This window comes from Aotus nancymaae, unplaced genomic scaffold (assembly GCF_030222135.1).
Source record: "Aotus nancymaae isolate 86718 unplaced genomic scaffold, 86718_ANA_hifiasm-v0.15.2.pri h1tg000021l, whole genome shotgun sequence".
Taxonomy (NCBI): Eukaryota; Metazoa; Chordata; class Mammalia; order Primates; family Aotidae; genus Aotus; species Aotus nancymaae.
The window spans coordinates 23,582,961-23,604,019 of NW_026988433.1; the positions used below are offsets into that span (position 1 = coordinate 23,582,961).

At 52.0% G+C, this 21,059-nt stretch overlaps 1 protein-coding gene across 2 annotated transcripts in view; it reads right to left on the bottom strand.

Moving 5' to 3' along the window:
- Window positions 1-17,770: 17,770 nt before the first annotated feature.
- UBE3B (ubiquitin protein ligase E3B) overlaps window positions 17,771-21,059 on the bottom strand; it is a 57,273-nt gene continuing 53,984 nt past the window's right edge. For both annotated transcript variants that reach the window (XM_012469118.3, XM_064379872.1), the window contains exons 28-29: window positions 20,917-21,009; window positions 17,771-19,868 (exon numbers count right to left, since the gene is read on the bottom strand). In XM_012469118.3, coding sequence (XP_012324541.2) covers window positions 19,677-19,868; window positions 20,917-21,009 — 285 coding nt within the window. In that variant the 3' untranslated portion in view covers window positions 17,771-19,676. The remainder of the gene's footprint in view (window positions 19,869-20,916; window positions 21,010-21,059) is intronic.

Below are 21,059 nucleotides of genomic sequence, written 5' to 3' on the forward strand. Positions count from 1 at the left end.
AACATGGTAAAACCCCAGCTTTACTAAAAGTACAAAAAAAAAAAAATTAGCTGGGTGTTGTGGCGGGTGCCTGTAATCCCAGCTACTCAGGAAGCTGAGGCAGGAGAATCACTTGAACCCAGGAGGCAGAGGCTGCAGTGACCTGAAATCAAGAAACTGCACTCCAGCCTGGGTGACAAAGTGACACTCTGTCTCAAAAAAAAAACAAAAAAACAATGGGAAAGGCCTGAGTTTGCAGTCACTAAGGCTTGGTCAAGGAGTATGTTTAAAGAGCTCGCAGCGAATCACTCAATTCTGTCCACACCTCAAAATCTTCCTGGAATATATATTTAATAAAACACCAGCCCTGCATGCCTAGCCATGGCAAAGCACAGCCTCCAAAGGATAAGAAAAGCTCTTTAAGTAAATGCGGCATCCTAAAGTGATGACCTTTGAAACAAGGCCGTTTGCCTACTGCCAAGTCCTGTCCTTCCGGGATCGGCTGTCACAGTCCGGATGTTAACAGTCACGTTCTCAGACCCCCGCCTCTGCATCTATCTCCCGGTTCACCAGCAAACACTCCCTGAGAAACCACCCAGGTGCAGGGCAGACGCTACCGCTCGGCAGGTGTTTCTCTCCCGTGCTATCAACCTGGGAAAAATGGAGAAAACCTGCTCTGGGGGCTGGGAGGATGGGGTGTTTGGAGCAGCTGCTCTTCTGCAGCGCCTTTCAAAAGCCCCATCAAGAGCCTGAGGCAAAAGGAAAGCTGCATACCCTTCTGTACACTGAGCAAATATCCTCCCATATTTTGAACTTGGTGGGAAAAGTTAATAAACGCCTGCAATCAAGAAACGGCTGCGAAGCCCCGCTGCCCCAGTGTTTGCACATCATTGGCAGCCCTCAGAAACGATCAATCCCATTGCACAGGAACACGGGCTTTCGAAACAAACAGCAGCCTGTTTTTATTTAAAATTGTGATCCCTTGCTTATCGTAGATTTTTTCATAATTTGATTTTGGAAGAATCAGATTATGACTGAGTCGTATCAAATTATGATTGAGTCAAATAAAATTACGGAAAATATTGCGTTCAAATATTATTCGATCGCCAAGTTTGTGGGCACTCCCTTACATTTTGTACCCATGAAAATGCCTCCCCCACCTCCCCCTTCTCCACACCAGGCTCCCTGGGTGTTTAGTGTCATTTCCAGAGGGCTGGCAGTTGGCTTTTCCCTCAGAGAGAAGCCCACGGTAACGGTGACACCAGCCCGCACTGTGAAAGGGCTTGTTATGTGCAGTGCCCTGAGCCAAGCGTTCCAGAGACACGATCTCATTTGAACCCTGTAGCAGCCCTGGAAGGAGGCATTAGATGTGCCCCACTTTGCGGGTGGGGAACCGAGTTGTCCTGGGGAGTCGGTGCCAAGATGTGGGCCCAGGACGCGGCCTCGTGTCTCCTGGCCCCGTGCTCCTCGGCTCCCACCCCACTGCTGCTTGACAGTCGTTTTAATCACTACCTGGGCTGCGGCGAACAATGCCAGGCTCTGATAGACCCTGCTGTCTCATTTCTCAACCTAGTTTCCCTTAACTGATATTTCATGGCTATCGTTAATGTGCATTTTTCACCGAGTAATTTCCACAGCCCGAACTTGTAACACATCCCAATGACAAACGTCCGTGGTTCCGAAGCCTCCATCAGTGGCAATGTCACCCTCGCTGCTGCCTTGACGCCTTCCGACAGCCCGTTCAGTTTTATGATCGCCCTGTCCCCGTGATCACCTCTGAACCTTTAAGAATCCAGACGCATTTCAAGTTTAATTGAATAAAATTCCTTGTATAATAAATTCCCCATGAATGCTACATAATTCAGTGCCCGGAAGGGTTTGTGGCTCATCCCTCCCCTCTGGCGGGGCCTGGGAATCTTCTGGCAATACTGACACAAGCTGGAATAAATGCATCTTTGCAGTCAGTCCAGCTAGGGGAGGGTGGCGCAGTTTTAACTTGCCTTGGCCTGTTTCTTGTCTTCTCTGAGAGTCCTCCTGGAAGATAGTGCTGAAGTCCAAGAGGCAGGGACAGGCAGGTTGCAGAGACCTAGAAATTCTAGGGACGTCCCTCATGTTTCTCGTTCCACAGAATCAGAAACTTCTCAAGCCATGCTTTGTCACTTTTGGAATGCACACACATATATTCACGAATTTGCATCCAATCATAGGAAGTTCATGGAACCTCCAGGCAGGAATCCCTGTTCTAAGAGAACCCCTGCAACCCTCTTCAGGAGCTGAGGTGGGATTCCCAAGTCCGCCTTCAGCAGCCTGTTTCAGGGTCAGATAGCGCCAGCCTGGAAATGTGAGAAGGAGCACTTGAGGCCGGCTGGGAGAGGCTGCTGGGTGACCTTTGATGCTTGCAGGGTTGTGGGATGCAGGGAAGGACTGTCGAACAGCCGGCTTGGGCATTGGCCCCAGGCAGGCTCAGGTTCAAGGCCAGCTCTGTCACCTCCTACCTTGGTGACTGAGCAAATCATTCCATTTCTTTCAGTCTTGCTCCTCCATCTATCTTAAAAGAGTAATATTGCCCCCTGCCAAATGTTAGCTCCTGTTGTTACAGTTGTTTGCTATTGTTATGATTTGAATTCAGATTCCAACTTTGCCACTTCCAGCATCTCTTTAAGCAAATGGTTTAACCACTCAAAGCCTCTTTATCTTTAATAACTGGGAATAATAATACCAACTTCCAAGAGTTCAGAAATAAGTCCACAGGCCCCACACATGATATAGCAGCTCTAAAAAACAGCGATTGTTGTTCAATCATATTTGACCCTTTTTAAAGCATGTGAAGCTCAGTATGGCCTGGCAGCACCTCTGGTCCCTCAGGCTTGCCGAGTGGGTCGGGAAGACAGGTGGCTTCCAGAGGTGACCAGGCACAGTCAGACCAAACCCGGGGGATGTGGCTCCAGCAACACAGGTCCAAAGTGAAAGGCAGAGGGCCTTGCAAGACAATGAGGACTGAATGCAGCCTCAGATATCATCGCCCCATTTTATAAATGAGGAAACTGAGGCCTGGAGAGGAGAACTTTTTTTTTTGAGACAAGTCTCGCCCTGTTGCCCAGGCTAGAGTGCAGTGGTGCAATCTCGACTCACTGCAACCTCCACCTCCTGGGTTCAAGCAATTCTCCTGCCTCAGCCTCCTGAGGAGCTAGGATTACAGACATGCACCACCATGCCTGGCTAATTTTTTTTGTATTTTTAGTAGAGATGGGGTTTTTTCACCCTATTGGCCAGGCTAGTCTCGAACTCCTGACCTCGTGATCCACCCTCTTCGGCCTCCCAAAGCGCTGAGATTACAGGCATGAGCCACCGTGGCCGGCTACCACCAGAGCTTTTTAAACCATCTCACTGTAGTTAACCTTGGAGAGCACCTTCCTTGCACGCTTGGCATATATTCCCCACAACAGCCCTGCCGAGTGGACATTAGTACCTTTGCGCCATAGACTCAGAAACCAAGGCACAGGGAGACAGCACCTCGGAAGAGGTCAAACTTGGATTTGAACTTGGATCTGTCTCCAGCATGCTCCCTGTGGCAGCAGCAAAGCCAAGACAAGGACCCTGGTCTTCGGGTTCCCCTGGGGTGGCCACCCTGGCACAGTTGGCAGTGAGGGTGTGACTGGCAATCAAGTAGGGCAGGGCTTCTTCTCAGGGGAAGTGAAGGGAGTACCAAAAACCTGGGATGGGCTGGGTGCAGTGGCTCTTGCTTGTAATCCTAACACTTTGGGAGGCCAAGGCAGGAGGATCACTTGAGGCCAGGAGTTTGAGATCAGCCTGAGCAACATAGTGAGACCCTGTTTCTTGAAAAAAAAAAAAAACAAAAAAAAGCCCAGGAGTGATGTATGCACCTGTAGTCCCAGCTACTCGAGACTGAGGTGGGAGGATCACTTGAGCCCAGGAGTTCATGGCTGCAGTGAGCTATGATCATGCCACTGCACTCCAGCCTGGGCAATAGAGCAAGACCCTGTCTCAAAAACAAACCCCCAGGAGGAACCTTGTTGCCACAGCTACAAGTGCCCTCTCCGAGGAAGGGTGAATATCAAGTGCCAATTCAAAGTGGCACGGGGCACAGGCACCCTGGAGAATGGAATGCGTAAGTGGCATGAAGGTGTCCAATGACTCAGGACCTGGGGTGGGGGCAAGGTGACCTCTTCCCCCGCCCCTCACCACCGAAATGCCTCCCAGTGCAAGCTCCCAAGGCACCGGTCCTTCGGCCCTCACCACTGGCCATCTGCGGTGCCCATGGCCCTCCCCGGTCAGCAGGTGCCTTTATTTACAATCACCTTGGAAGGGTCGAGCAGACATATGTTGCTAAGGGTCGTTTATTCTTGTTTATAAAATTTATGGCTTCACCTCGATTACACACTGTCAAAACAGAAAGGATTGGGCCCAAAGTCTCTTGCCGCATGACTGCCTCAGACGTGCGTACATCTGTTAACTCTGTGGGAGCTGTAGCGGGAAATAAGCTTCACTATAACTCAAAAGCTCGCTATCCCGCCACGAGGTGTGAGCGGCAGGCCTTGAGAAAAGACATCCAGGCGTGTACGTGGGGAGAGAGGAGGTAGCGTCTGTGAGTGGCTGTGCCAGGTGGCCTCAGGACCCTGCCCTGGCCCAGCCAGGGACTCTCTCAAGGTGCTTTGACTGGGGAGTGGAAGAGAAAGAACTCTATTTCTATGGCCCTCAGGGGTCCAGCTGCAGGATCCCAGCAGCTGGAAAGAGTTCTGAGCCTATGGCTTTCCACCTGCCGACTTCAGCAGGGAGAGAGAAATGTTGACTCACTCTCTCACTGTTCCGGGGAGTGGAGATCGGTACCAACTTTCAGGAGGGCAATTTGGCAATGTGCACAAAAGTCCTAGAGATGTGTGTACCTTACAGTCCTGCAATTCTGTGTCTGAGATTTTTTCTGAAGGAAATAGACACATTGGTGGACCTGCAGAGTATTTGTTTGCCTTTTTTTTTTCAGTGCAGGAAATAGACACGCTGGTGAAACTGCAAGGGTTTTTTGTTTGTTTGTTTGTTTCAGTGCAGAAAAGTGCAGCTCATTACAGTGAAAAACTGGAAACCAATGTCCAACAATCAGGAACTGGATAATTAAATAAGTAAAATGTTAACAATAGGGAACTGTAAGAAATACCATAAAGCCATGAAAATGATGTTGTCTATATATTTACTACTATGAAAAAACGTTCACTATTAAGTGAAAAAAAGAAACCCTAATTACAAAATGTTACATATAGAATGATCCAGATCCTAAACAGAAATATACACGTGTTTATATACCATAGAAAAATGCATGTGTTACTCATATGTATCTCTCAGTGGTGGGAAGATGGGTGGTTTTCATGTTCGTTTTCATTTTGTCTGGATTTTCTAATTTTTCTACAATGAATTTGGGCTGGATTTGACAAAGGCTTACTGTGTAATACACATGAATGAAGAAAAGAAACTGACAAGTAGTTTCTCTGCCTGTAAATAAATCATCTACCTCCCGTGGGATGGTTGGAGACAAGAGAAGCCCCTTGGAGGGTGATACCCCCTACCACATTCCAGCCCCCTCATGTAGGGAGGGTGCTCTCCAGTAGCCAAAACCATCAGGCCCCCCACACCTGCCACAAAGTCTGGAAGCCTGGAGAAGGTGCACCATGTTCCTGTGGGAGGCAGCTGGCTGTGCAGAGTCCAGCCTGCATGTAGAAGCCTGGCTTCCATTCCAGGGCAGCAGAGGAGGAAAGAAAAATGAACCCGGCCCCACTGAGCTGCCCCTGGGGGATCACTGCATCAGCTTTCCCCACGCCGTCAAGATGTTGGCATCTCTCTTCCTCCTCTGTTGGTTGCTGCATCTTTATCTTGTACAGGGGTTGAGAGTAGACAAAGAACTTCCATGTTTGTGATCTCACAGAGATTTTCATCCTGGACTATCACCGAAACTTTTCCTGGATAAGTGGCACCCCAATAGGTAGCGTGATGATCCCAGTGTGCCAGTCAGCAAGTGGCAAAACCCACCTCAATCCCAGCCTTTGGTGTCAAAATCCAGTTTCCTTTCTTTTTTGTTCTGCTGAGAGCAGGGAAGGGCTTATCCCAGGGATGGGAAAGAAATGCCAATTCCAAGTGATTGCCTGGCAGGCTGTGCTAGGTCCAGATTCAACAGGGAGGGGTTTGGGAATCCATTACTAACGTCTGCCATGGCCTCTGGGAGAGGTAGTGGGGCAAGTGGCCTGCATTTGACATTTCTGGATTCCTAGGGCAGAGCCCTTACAGATCTCAAAGGTGTGGGGACTCCAGAGGCAGTTATGGTCTCCAGGCTGCTTGAGAGTAGTCAGGCTGTCCCTCTCAACCAGCCCCCAAAGCAAAAGCAGCTCTCCCATCCCCACAGCTCCCCAAGAAAACTAGCTAGCAGGAGGGGGATTTCTCAGAGCTTTCAGGCGACACATCAGGGTCACTGATCTCCGAGAACCAAATACTTATAAATCTGACTAATTAATTAGTCAGCCCTGACGAGCTCACCACCATAACTCAGAATCCGTAATTACATTTCACATTAAAGCACGAAAAGTTAAGATTAAAGCCGATGAGAAATGGCGTGACATCCCGCACCCCCACGCCATCCCCTGTCTAGGGACTGCAGCTCTGGAAACCACCTCCCTTTGATTGCATTGTTCCCTGGGGTGCTGTTCTCAGCTGTGTGACAAACCAGTTCCAGCTCCCCTCCCCTGAGGTGGCTGCAAACATTTTGTACAGGGGAGATTTTTGGGTTTACAATTCAAAGTGCCCTGCAGGCAACGACCACCTCGAACACACCTGTAGTGGAACCAAGTCAGATTTCCTGTCTTGTTGCAACAAGGGAGCATGCGCACCATAGGGAACCATGGGGCGCCCCAGGAAGAGGGTGTGTGCAAGGAATTCTGTAGCATTTTGGCATATGTTGATGGTTTAGGGGAGGGTTCAAGGAAGTGTGGCTTTGCTGTGGGCTGGCTGCTGTCAGGAAGTAGGGTTATTTCTGTGATTTCGTATTTTAATAAATCTTACCTAGAAGGAAGGAGGAATAAATGTGGGTAAAACCGTAATTGAATATACCAGAGGGTCAGGCAGGCATAGCCCCCAGCCTTGGGGAGCGAGCATCAGCTTGGGTACCCCACTGTGCATGCATGTGTGTGTGTGCATGTGTGCGCGCGTGCACACGTACCCAGGACATGTTCGAGTTCTCAGTTGGGAAGTAACTCAATGCTCCCTGCATGGCAGGCACCGCATGTATGACCTCATTTGATCTCAGCAACCAGGGAAGAGTGATCATCCCCATTTTGCAGGCTTGGAGAAATGAGGTGACTTGCTCCAGGTCGTGATGAGAAAGTGGCTGAGGCTAGATTCGAATTCTAGTCTAATTCTGGAATCTGAATCTTGATCACTGCCCTGGGGCCAGAATGGGTAGATGCCTCTTGCGGATATTTGGGGACCCACCATCCAATCGCTTCAATTTCTTTTTGAGGATATACTTCTTCCCATGGGACACAATCTCCACGGGGCTCTTTATTTGTCTCATTTTCAATACATCAGATGTTATCTTATTGGTTTCTGGTTTGGTGTCTGTCTCTCTCAAAATCACTGAATCTGGCTGGGTGCGGTGGCTCACACCTGTAATCCCAGCACTTTGGGAGGCTGAGGCAGGAGGATTGCTTGAGGCCAGGAGTTCGACACCAGCCTGAGCAACACTGCAAAACCCTGTCTTTACAAAAAATACAAAAATTAGCTGGGCGTGGTGGCATGCACCTGTAGTCCCAGCCACTTGGGAGGCTGAAGTGGAAGGATCATTGAGTCCAGGAGGTAGAGGCTGCAGTGAGTGGAGATCGTGCCATGTTGCCAGCTTGGGCAACGGAATGAGCCCCAGTCTCAAAAACAACTGAGACTGAATCCCATTGCCTAGAACAGGCTGGGCACGCAGCAGGTGCCCAAAAATATTTATTCAAATGAATGTAAAAGAAGGAATAACATCAGTGCCTTGCCCAGTCTACTTCAATCCCTGAATTTTCTCTGAATTTCCCTAAAGACCCCTGCGTGCACTGAGAGGATGGGTTACTGGCTGGAGCTGGTTCATTCACACACACAGCATCTTGAAGAGACCCGGGTTCAGGCTTGACTGCCCAGGCCCCTGAACTGCCCTGGCTCCCGTTCTGCTTGTGGCCTGGGCTTCCAGCCCTCAATATCCACCAATACATTTCTTTTCTTTTCTTTTTTTTCTTTTTTTTTTGAGATGGAGTCTCGCTCTGTCACCATGCTGGAATGCAGTGGCGTGATCTTGGCTCACTGCAACTTCCACCTCCTAGGTTCAAGCAATTCTCCTGCCTCAGCCTCCTGAGTAGCTGGGACTACAATGTGTACACCATCACACCTAGCTAATCTTTGTATTTTTAGTTGACCAGGATGGTCTCATCTCTTGACTTTGTGATCTGCCTGCCTCGATCTCCCCAAGTGCTGGGATTACAGACGTAAGCCACTGTGCCCAGCCCAATACATTTCTTTTCTCAAGTGAGGCAGAGCTGGCTTTTGTTGCCCTGGCTGGTGGAGACCACTTCTGATGGCAGTTTGGTGAGGTGGGCAGTTTCCAGCCACCAAGATTTGGAGTTTGAACACCTGCTGGGAAGAGCTACCCAGCCTATTCACCAGTGGCCCCTGTGACTGCAGACCAGGAGGGGAGACCGAGGAACTCTGGCCGCTGCTGCAGAGGCACTGGCGCATTCGCTGTGGCTATTAGGAGGTTTGAGACGCTCCACACACCACCAAATGGAACCCGCTCCTAGACGTAGCCGAGGAGCCGTGTCGGGAGTGGGCACCGATGCTGTCCCACTTGCGTCTTGGCCTTAGCTGGCAGGGAGACAGGCTGCAGCCTGTTGGGACGTGAATGATGAGCTAAGGAAGTGGTGGAGTCCCTGACATTCCTCCGGCCTCCCTCTACCTGGTGAGCGTCTAAAGGGTGGGGTGCAGGGCAGTTGGCCCTTTGCTCAGCGCACCCTGAAATCCAGCTCTGCCTTTCAGCTCTGTACCTGGGACCAGCTGTTACTCTGCAGCCTCAGGGAGACCAGGGCTATAGGGTCCTGAACGAGTCTTTTAAAACGCTGTGGGAACTCACTGGCAAAGTGGGTGTGTCTGTCAGTTTCCTGCAGCCCTGGCGAGGGTAGGTGGGACAGGGATAAGCAGTGGAGGCAGCGGGCTCCAGATAAGGGACAGAACAGCCCTTGGGGCTTGGCTCAAGCTGAGCCATCTGCCTAGGTTCTCCCACCCCTCTTTTGCCTGCTCAAACCAAGTGAGGGCTCTGGAGTGCGGCAGACCAGGGTTTGAATCCTGGCTCTGCCACTTCACTGACTCTGGGGCCTTGGGCATGGGAACGGCCAGCTCCTGACCTCAGCTTTGCCCGCCTGAGTGGGCATCAGAATAGCAAGGCGCTAGACGCCAGGGACGGTGATCACAGGACGTGGCCATACACCTCCTCCTTGAATCAGTTATGACTCTTTCCCCACCAGAGAGTGAGCTGTGTGGGGCAGGGACCGTGTCCACTGTATGCACGGCTGTAACTCAGCACCCGGCCTGGGGCATAGGAGGCCCTCTGGGTCTGTCTGTTGGCTGAGTCTGAACTCCCTAGCAGTCTGGCTTCCTGGGCAGGGCCCGGCTTATCTAGCACCATCTGCAATGGTGACAAAGCCACCCAGCAGACTTCACACGAAGCCCCATGTGGGATACACTCCTTCCCTGGACGGTGTCCCTAGTGGGATGGGAGCAGGTCAGGGGAGTCAGTGGGACCGGCCGTTCTGGGAAACAGGCGGCTTCTGCCCGGCCTCTGACGATCAGGAAAGGCAGGTGAGTGAGTGAGGTCACCTTTCTGGTTGAAGGCTCGGGCTTACATCCCAGTTCCTCAGATCCTGGTGAGTCCCTGGGTAGGTCAATCCACCTCTCAGAGCCTCACCTGTAAGGAGGAGAAAGCACCACTCCTTCACAGGCAGGAGGAAGTGGGTAACAGATGGAAAACTGTCTTGTTGACTGGGATCCACTGACCAAGTTTATTTCGCAAAATTGTCCGTGACAGGCCAAGATCACTTTACGGCCGACCAGCGTTATGGAGAAATACAGAGGCTGCTCGGGGTTTCTGTGTTTGAAGGCTCTGATGACCAGGGGCTCTCGTGGCTAATTGTCACCATGTGTGGCAGACCTGGAAGCACCCAAGGGTCCCGATGTGTCCAGGCACACGAAGGCGGCCTCATGGAGTATGTGGGCTGGCGGGGTCTGGGGCCTTGGTCTGTGGTGGGGGATGCAGAGGCTGAGGGGCGACTCGCCCACAGTTGTCACACAGAAGCATTTTCTGGCTTTGTGGGGTGGCAGTGGCTCGGTTTTGACGGTTGATTTGGCATCTCTGCTGGAGCTGTACTTGCACGTTGCCAGGGCAGTTCTTCTGAAACACCCAGAGGCCTGCTCACCCTCCGCCTCATGAAGGAGCCCTGCCCCCCACCCCACTTCACAAGATGTCTCAGGCTTCCACACCTCTAGAAATTCCAGTCCACATCCATTCTCACCAGCACCCCATCTTCTCTCTCTCTCACCCCCACTGTCCACCTGTGGCAGCAATGTGGGCTGGGCATTGTCTGTCCACGGCCTGCTGGTGGCTTTGTAAGGCCGTGTGTCCCTCCGGTATCCACATTTGCAGAATGAGAACTCTGTATCTGGAAAGGGCCGCGGGGACCATACTCCAGGTCACTCTGTCATTATTGCTGGGGGCAGAAGTACCAGCTCACTCGCTCTTTCATGACCAGAGCTGCGGGCAGCTGCTTCCCAAACACACTCTGCAGTCTGAGGCCCCCTTGAGCCAGTACCCTCCAAGACAGAGGCCAAAGGCACCCTCCAAGACAGAGGCTGAGGGCCCTCGGGATGCTGCTGACATCTCAGGTAGCCCATCGTCTATGTGTGTCTTGGGTACACAGCTAGGCTGGCTCTGAGATGGCCGCTCCAGCCCTCCTCATGGTACCCTCTCTGGATATGACCTAGTTTTTCCTGTATCCATTTTTTTTTTTTTTGAGACAATCTCGCTCTGTTGCCCAGGCTAGAGTGCAGTGGCACAATCTCAGCTCACTGCAACCTTCTGCTGCCCAGGTTCAAGTGATTCTCCTGCCTCAGCCTCCCAAGTAGCTGGGATTACAGATGCCTGCCATCACTCCTGGCTAAATTTTTGTGTTTTTAGTGGAGATGAGGTTTTGCCATGTTGGCTAGGCTGGCTTGAACTCCCGACCTCAAGTCATCCATCTGTCTTAGCCTCTCAAAGTGCTGGGATTACAGGCGTGAGCCACCGGGCCCAGCCTCCTGCATCCTTTTTAAAGTGTGGTTCCTGGAGAGAAACAAAGGATTGATTCCAGGTAGGGTGTGAGTCCCAGAGAACAGAATAGGACCATTACCACCTTCACTCTAGACACTCCCTCAATTAATACAACCCAATACCATTAGGGCCTCGGCTGAGCCCTGCTGTGTTACCAGCCGGCTGACCCGTGCTGAGCTACTCCGCTGGAGCATCTGCATGAGGCTGGTTTCTGGCCCCAGGTGACAGGTCCATGGATTATTCCAGTGAAACATCATCTTGTCTGACTCCACCCGTCGCTCTACGCCGTGGAGACTGTGTGGCTCCAGTGACTGACACATCTGCGGTGTTCCCTGGGAGGAATAGCTACACGACAAACCACATGCACACGCAGCCCCTCTGGATTTCCCGAGGCCTCAACAGTGGCGTTTAAGGTTTTCAGTTTGCCAACGCTTTTTAAATCTGGAGATTTCACAGACATTGGGCTTTGTAGCTTCTTTTGAAAGGTGAGGAGGCTGGCCACATGGAACCTAGCCCCGACAGGGCAGCCAGTGCTGGGGCTGAGCAGCGGTGGCCATGTCCTGTGATGCCCAAGTTCAAATCCCGGTTTGACCGCTTCCAAGCATGTGACCTTGGGCATGTGACAAATCTGTCTGGTTTCAAAATCTGTACTAGTTTTCTGGGGCTGATGGAACAAAGCACTGTAAACTCAGGGCTTAAGCAATGACATTCACTCTCTCACAGTTCTAGAGGCTGGAAGTCTGGAATGAAGGGTTGACAGGGCTGGTCCCTCTCCAGGCTGTGAAGGAGGATATTCCAATCCTCTCTCCTGGCTGCGGGCGATGGCTGGCCATCCCTGTGTTCCTTGGCCTGAAGCTTCCCCACTCCAGCCTCTGCCTCTGCCTTCACTCGGCCGGTTCCCCTCTTCCTGTAAGGACTCCAGTCGCATCCGCTTAGGGGACCACCCTCCTCCTATATGACCTCATCTGAACTAGTTACATCGGCAACCACCCTATTTCCAAATAAGGTCATGTTCTGAGGTCCTGGGGGTTAGGATGCATCTTTTTTGGGACAGAATTCAACCCATACACCATCTTTAGGATGGGATGAGTAGGATGATCTCAGAGCTATTGAGAGAATTTCATGACATAATCCAAGAAACGTGGCTGGCATCTGAGTAAATGTTAATTATGACTATTATTATTTCTACTACACTTTTGAGACAACACATAAGCCAGGAAATGGCAAACCTGTTTAGCTTCCCAGGTGCATACCCATGGACTGCTGAAAGCACAGCAAGACACGGTGCAGCAATCAATTAGCAATGTCTGCCATGCATGAGGAGGGAGCGATGACACGAGCTCCAAATGTTTCCGTTCTTTGAATAAGCAATTCTCCTTTTCACCCTCTCACCCTAGGAGATTATTTAGGATCTGTGAGCGTGTGGCAGTCCCTGGCATGAAGAATCGCCTCCTGCCACACTTGCTCTGGAAGACAGCTGTAGTGGGTTGAATGGTGCCCCGCTGAAAAATCCGTCCAAGTCCTAACCCCAGAACCTGTGTATGGAACCTTATTTGGAAATAGGTCTTCGTAGATGTAATTAAGGTAAGGATCACAAGACAAGATCATCTTGGGTCAGGGTGGACCCTAATTCAAGGCCAAGTCCTTCTAAGAGAAGGAGAAACAGGAGGTCATAGAGGGAAGGCCATATGGGGATAGAGGGAGAGACGGGAGTGATACAGCCTTAGCCAAGCTCGCAGGGGCCACCAGAAGCTGGAAGAGATGGGGCAGGCTTCTCCCCAGACCCTCCAGAGGGAGTGCTGCCTGTGGACGCCTCAATTCCAGACTTCTGGTCCCAGGACTGTGGGAGGAGGATGCATTTCTGCTGTTTTAAGCCACCCAGTTTGTTGGGATTTGTTGCAGCAGCCACAGGAAACGAATATAGGCGCCATGGAATTTTTTTAGAACAGCAATGAGAGTTACCTTCTGACCCGAAACTCCACCCCGCCTGGCCCTAGGGCTACAGAAGAAAGGGGGAGACTGCATTGATTGGGAACCTATAATTTGCCAGGTGCTTAACAGATGTGACCTCATTTAATCCTCATGGCAGGTAGGAACTAGTATCCACTCCTTTACAGCTGAGGAAAGGCAATCTCCGAGAAGTGAAATGCTGCATACCCTCAAGTCACTGAAGGTGGGCGTGGTAATCAGAGTGCAAGTCCTGGTCCAAGGTCAAGGCCTGTGGCCTTGACCACTAGTCCACACTGCCCTTGTCACCGGCCTGGGTCACTGCCTGGCCTTCTGCGGCCTCTTTGGGATCTGCTGTGTCCACAGTTGCTGCTGCCTGCAGGATCCTGGCTTGTCTCATCAGAGCTGACCAGACGAGTGAGGGGACCCTAGCTGAAGGCCACTCAGCCACAGGCAGGCGGGTCAGGCTGGAACGTGGTCTGAGGGATGCAGCAGTGGCGGCCTGGCTAAGGCCCCGGGAGCACAAGGTTGCGTAACTGCAAGGCTGGTGGCTCAGAGGCAGTCCACGGGGACGCAGGAGCCAGAGACGCAGAGAAGGGCTCACGCGGCCCAAGAGGAGGAGAGGACCACCTCAGCTCCTGCCCACCGCACCTCCTGCATGGGTCCCAGAGCCGCTGACATACCTCCTTGCCACCTGCTCTGGCTCTGAGCTGGCCTGCCCGCTTCTGCTCTTTGCAACAGCACAAGTTCTGGCTACAACACAAAAATTCTGGCGACAACATTCTTTTTGTAAAAGAACTTGTCCCTCTCCAGCGTTAGGCAGGTTAGTTTAGGATTCTGTGTGAGGGGCAGTCCTGGAAGGGCCAGAATGACTTCACAACAGCTTCCCTTTCATGTGCCCACAGCCTGAAGGCCAAAGACACTGGGTTTCCATAACACTGATGTTTTTAAATAACCATGTGCCACTCAGACAAGTGTCTTTCTTTACTCAATGGCCACTGCCATGGCCCTATAAAAGCCAGATTTACAGGCATCTGGAGAAAGCAGCCTGACTGGTAACCCTGCACATAGTGGGCCTGGTGCAGTGGCTCATGCCTGTAATCTCAGAACTTTGGGAGGCCGAGGCAGGTGGATTGCTTGAGCCCAGGAGTTTGAGACCGGCCTGGGCAACATGGCAAAACCCCGTCCCTACAAAAGTACAAAAAAAATAGCTGGTTGTGGTGAGGCACACCTGTGGTCCCAGCTGCCCGGGAGGCTGAGTTGAAAGGATTGCTTGAGCCTGGGAGGCAGAGGTTGTAAGCTGAGACTGTGCCACTGCATTCCAGCCTAGGCAACAGAGCGAGACCTTGTCTCAAAAAACAAACAAAAACCAAAAAACCCTCCACCCAAACCCTGCACATACATCTAGGCGGACTAAGTGCCTGGGAAAGCCAAGGAGCAGAAGCCTTTGGCAGCAGAGTGAACACTTTCAGCTTCCTCCGCAGGCTTCTCTGGGGTCAAGGAGGCAGGGCACACTTTCAGAGGCTTCTGTGTCGTTGCTGGTGGGCTCCAGCAGGCTGGCTCTCTCGGTGGAAGATCCATAAGCTGATACAGACCCCATCCCAGTATGCCCAAGCCTTTCAGTCTTCCTAAGGCTCAGAAAAGACCTGGACTATCGGGGTAAGAAAAGCATGATGGAACTGCAACTGCTGGTCCCCAGGCTGGGGAGCTGCAGTCCCATAGTGCGTAACGGAAGCTCGGGAATAGCCAGGGTGTGGGTGCCAGGGAGCTGGCAGCAGGGTCTGAGCAAAGCCCAGCAGAGGCTCCTGGGATGTCCTGCTAATGTCAGCCAAAGCGCCTTGCAAGCAGCTTCAAAAACAATCTCCAGAGGGGATGTCAATTCAGTCCCTGGAACAAAATAATGACAATTATCATAGCCATGAGTCACCGATGGCTCACAGATGGCACAGACTGGGGCTTTTCATTCAGGTCATTTCTCTGGTTCACGGCAAGCCTGCATGGTGGGTGGTGTTATCCCCATTTCGTGGAAGGGGAAACTGCAGCTCTGAGGGGCAAGGAACCTTCCCACTGGCCTCCCAGCTAGTAGGCAGCAGAGCTGGGGCTTGCACTCAGCCGTAGGGTGCTTCAAGGCTCTTGCTTGCTTTAATGCCCTCAGAGGACCTGCACTCACTGGGGCTCGGGAGCACATGCTCTCAATAGTGTAGCTGTTAGGATGACTGCCATGAAGTAAAGGATGCCATTCTGACCCCGTGCTCCAAAGGCTGGTGAGAGGTATGAATGCCTAGGCCGCTGTGCAGCGTTTTTTGAGACAGAGTCTCATTCTGTGTCCCAGGCTGGAGTGAAGTGGCACCATCTCAGCTCACTGCAATCTCTGCCTCCGAAGTTCAAGTGATTCTCCTGCCTCAGCCTTACGAGTAGCTGGGACTACAAGTGTGCGCCACCATGCCTGGCTGATTTTTGTATTTTTAGTAGACCAAGGTTAGCCATGTTGGCCAGGCTGATCTGGAACTCCTGACCTTGTGATCTGCCCACCTCGACCTCCCAAAGTATTGGGATTACAGGCCTGAGCCACTGTACCCGGCCATGCAGCTTCTTCTGAATCACAGTCCAAGTGATTGTATGTGTGGTATGGGGGGTGGGGCACATTGAGATGCCCTGGGGTCATATGAGCCTGGAAACCCCTTGGCTGGATCCTATTGGCTGAAATGCTATTTGCCTCTGTTCTGTGCCACTGGGATGCCTCCTCAGACTCGGCAGCGTGGATGAGGGAATGTGACTTTCCTTGGATCGTGCCTAAGTTCAACAGATAACTGTTCTCCATCCAGCATCTCCTCACCTTGCTGGGATCATCATCAGCAGCAGGAGCCATTCTGGAAGCTTAATCCAAGCCTGATCTCCAGAGTCAGGGGCAGCCCTGTTTTCTTAAAGTGAAAGGTGAGGAAATGTGGAAGACTAACGGATGTGTATTTGGTGCCAGGTGCTGCACTGGGTGCATTTTGTATGTAACTGCACTTAATCCTCACACGCCCTGGAGAGGATATCAGGATTCTGTGTTCCGGATAACGAAATGAACACACAGGGAGGCTGTCCTCCACGTGCAGCAGGAAGTGGAGGGATGGGGTGTGCACAACTCTGTGGTTCCAGAGCCCACGCTCTGCTTCTTGGAAAACGACACTGAAGTAACCACTTCCACAGTTCTCCAGCCACTCTGGTCAATTTGAAAAATTTCCAGGAGACAAGCCTGAGACCCAAGAGAGCCCTGGATCTGCTCATCGGCCAAGCTTGGCGAGAACCCAGCTGTCCAGCCCCTGTGGCTTTCAGCAGTGCTGGGGCTAAGGAGGCTCTGCCGCTGTCAGAACACAGGGGAGGCCAGCGCTTCTCAAACTCTGCTCCAGCTAAATATTCTTAGGCACTTGTGAGTTCTGTCAGCATATTACATTTCCATTTAAATAATTTTAAAAACCCACTTATTTTTCCTGGTTATAAAGACACACTTTCTCTTAGCAGTGATAACTTGTAAGTAAAAGCCAAAATGTCACAGAATGAAGCTTTAGTTTTTAGGTGGGTGTGCCTCACACTGGAGGCTGGCGACGCGTTTTTTGGGGAGGGGAGTGTTTTTTCTTTTAGTTGCATGAATGCTCCTTGTGAGGGTGACTTCGTGCACAAATTCCTCTTGGTGTTGAGACATCTGACTTCCAGAGAGGGCACAAGCCTCTGGAGGCATCTTTCCTGACTGGATCCCCACAAGCCGAGTTTGTGCTCTGATCCTCAGGGGGCTTCCCAGGCCAGGGGAGCAGTGAGAAGCCACTGGGACATCACAGCTGCCAAGGATCAGGGCAGAGGCACCAAGGCGGGGCAAACACCTGGCAGGTCTGACGCGGGCTCCCGGAGCAGGGCTTTCTGCCGAGGAAACCTGGGCCGGGGAATGCAATGAGAAGGGCAGTGTTTTCTGCGGGGTGACAGCAAGTGTGATCCTCACTAAGGGAACGAAGCCCGGCACACCCAGAAGATGTAAAATTTCACTCCTGACACTTATCTGGGTTTGTTCAACATACATTTATCACTTTTGAAAGCTACTATTGGCTGGGCGTGGTGGCTCAAGCCTGTAATCCTAGGACTTTGGGAGGCTGAGGTGGGTGGATCACTTGAGCGCACGAGTTTGAAACCTGCCTGGGCGACATGGCGAAACCCAGCCTCAAAAAGAAAATAATATTACTGTGTAAAACATGGACTGCAAAGATATACACCCAACCCACAGGACAGGCCCACAGAGGGTGCTTATCTGAAATGTGTTACTTCTTGAAACACAACTGTTCTGGATTCTGGCTGGGGAGATGAGGGCATGTGCTCTGCGCCCCTCCGCATCTTCCATCCACTGTGAAGGCCTACATGCTCCCTGAGCCCAGACCCCAATCCAGAACCACCCAGGCACATGATGGAATGAAATGCAGGACGTGGCCATCGTATGCAGAAGTACAAATTTAATAAAGCCTCTCATCACATCTCCATCCATAAGTTAGCTACAAAAACAAAACATCCTACAACTTTTTAGAGCATCAAGAGCCATCAAGGTGTCAGTGAACACCAGTTACAAAAGGAGATTCAGTGTTTCAGATAGTGCAATATTTCCAGCTGCTGAAAAGAAAAACTTAAATGAAATTACAAACTCCCCTCCTTGTCAAAAATCCACATAGGTAAAGTTGATATTGGTGCTTATAAATCACTCTCTCCCTAGTCCCTCGCTGGCTCTGACCTTCAGATAATAAAAATGAGGACAGGGTCCACCTTCTCTGTGCAGGCTGACAGTTTGGGGTCTCAGCATGTATGCACAAACCTGCCCAGCATGTGCACAGACATTCAGAAATCTTCAAAGGAACTGAGCATTTGAAGAAAGTGGCAAGTCCACAGAATTAAGAGGTTACTAACACATCTTAAATAATATGAATGTATTGCTGTCTTTAAATTCCTTGCCATGTTTCCATCAAAGTAGAACACACACAGTTTTCCAAAGCCCAGGGTCCTGACCTGGGTGGGACACCAGGATGCAGCTGAAACCCTCTGAAGGACTGTGGGAACGGGTGGCCCCTGCTCTGCTGCCACCAGGACAGCTCCTGGAAAATGTTTTGCAGCTTCGAAGAGAGCAGAGGAGGGACTGGGCCTTCCTGGCTTTGAATCCAGCATCAATATCGGTGGCGCAGGAGCAGGAGCAGGAGCGGGGAGAGGGTGGGTGGCTGTCAACACACACCACAACAGGGCCTCTGCCTCAGCTCCCTGGATCTAGAGTAAAGTTCTTAGAACAAAGGTAAAGAATGAGGGCAGAGGAACACAATGGATTGGAAGAGAAATGAAGTTTAAAAAAAGAAAAAACCAACCCAGTGGGTGTGAGCCTCTGTCAGTGCAGCAGGCCTCCAGGTTCCCTGTGCTGAAGAAGGATGGGCGGCGAGACCCAAGTTTCTTAGGATTCTGCCATCTCTGGAATGAAGCCACCACCCAGACGGGATGGCTACCTTAGGTTAGTGTTCGTTTCATTTAGATAATAAGTGGGGCAAACAAGCAGAGTCAAAGGCAGCTGCTCCACGGGACTAGTAGGCTTTGGGTAACAGCCAGAGCGTTCTGGAAACGGGGCTGCTGCTAAGGACCAGTGGTTTTCTTCTCCCAAACCAAGATGCCAGTGTGAATGCATAGGACAGCAACAGGCCTGGGAAGGCTCTCCAGCAGCTCGGCCCGCTGAGGATGCAGGAAGGGGGAGGACTGTGGTGTGGAGCATGTGGCTTCAAGGCGGGAGCAGCGCCTTGGACTCACAGTGCTCCGTGGCTTCCCTGGGCAGCAGATGGGCCTGGTTGTCTGGGAAGAGGCCTTGTGGACGGCATGGAGGCAGAGACTTTGTCGGGTGCATAGAGGCTTGGCGATGCCTTACCTGAGTAAGAGATTTCAGAAACGGAAGGAGAGAATCTCACGTGCAGTAGGCTTTGTACACTCAGACCCATGTTGCGAAAACCATTCTGGACTCCTGGAATTCCTGGGACTCGTTCAAACACAGCTCACTCAGAAGGCTAAGGAAAGACAGACTCCCGAAAAGATCACACTAACAAAAAGAAGGCCCTCTGGCATCACCAGGAAGCCGCGTGGGTGGAACCTGGAGGTTTATGTTCTGCAGCCCTGGGCCATGGGCATCACCGGAGAATGCTGTGTGGTATTATTGTGGGTCTAATGTTCTTGAGGCCACAGGGGAGTCTCATGGCTATAGAGAGGGTCTGGGGACCGACGGCACCTGGCATGTTGGTCACACTCCCAGGGACCATGCTGCGTCTGGGAGCTGAAGGTCCTTAGCAGCCCAGGAGCCCTGGAGGCAGGGCCAGGGTGGGAGCTAGGAGAGTTCAAAGCCTGTGTTCATGCTGATGGCGTAGCGCAGCTTCTCGCGGAGGACGCTCTTCTTGCTGTAGTTGGGCAGCTTGAGCAGATTGAAGCAGGTGGAGGAGGTGGGCAGGCGGCCGCCTGGCTCCCGCTTGCGGATGGTGAAGAAACCCCGGAGGACACTGCCTAGGGTATCCCCGGTATCCTGAAGGCACATATCATGGCCTTGGGTTGGGAAGTGCCTAGCTTGGGAGCCTAAGCAGGTGCCAAGGCCGACAGCCCAGGGAGAAGGCCTGGCCAGTCCCTGGATGCTGGGTAGAGTACAGAGCGCTGCTCTGCCACCACAACCCGAGGTCAAGCCCCAGACTCAAGATGACTGGCCTTAAGAGGCTGAGTCCAGAGAAGCAACCTCTACTCCTTGGGGCCTGCACAGAGAATTCCTGCTCTAAGCAAGCTCTTGGGAATGGGTCTTCTGGTTAACAGCTAATTATTGCTTAACCAATTGTCAAAGAGTAGAATGCTATAAAACTCCATTACGTGCCAAAACATTTCTGAATGCACTCCTTCCCGCCTCACCAGTGCTGTGGCCTGTGGCAGACCATGACTCGGGCCAACTTTCCCTTAAGCACGGAGGCCGAGGACTGTGGAACTCTCTGCACGAGGAGGCATCAGGGGCTCACACTGCATCACGCGAGGCAGCTACACCCAGAGGCAGCCACTGGGTTTTTACGGGGAGTAGGACTCTCATGTGAGCCCCCAGTGGGCCAGGCTCGGAACACACAGAGCTTGGTAACCCTGAAGGGATTCCTTCTCCTTTGGCCAATGAGGAAATGAAGCAGCATGCCTGGACATGCACAGCCTGCTGGGGTAGGAGCAGCATTTGAGCCTGCGCCTGTCTGCCTCCTGAGCCCACTCTCAACTTCTCTCATGCCGCCTCTGATCTGGAGCCCTGGTGAGGCCAGACGCCACTAAAAACAGCACGTACCCACCCCCACTCCAGGTAGGAGGAAGGAAAGAAAAGGGAACTGCCGAGAGAGGGCTGAGTCCGTGGGCGCTCTCCCTGGGTGGCTGGTTCTCCTGCCATGACAACTATGGGGCCCTCCCCACTTGGCTCTGAGGGGCCCAGCTGCCTGCCTTGCCAAGACGTGGGATAGGTGAGGGCCCCACACGGTGGGCACAGCAGCCAACCACCAAGAGAGAAGTCAAGCAACACTACCCAAGGCCAGCTCTTCCCACCCACCCCATGGGGGTACCTGATCATCCGACACTTCCACGCAGCGGATAGAGAAGGGAGGCTTGAGGTAGGCGAATCCCAGGAGCGGTGGCCTGGAGCAGCTGGTCACAAACTGCAACACGAGGCAGGGTCAGTGGGGACGAAGCAGGCTCCTGCTCTTTC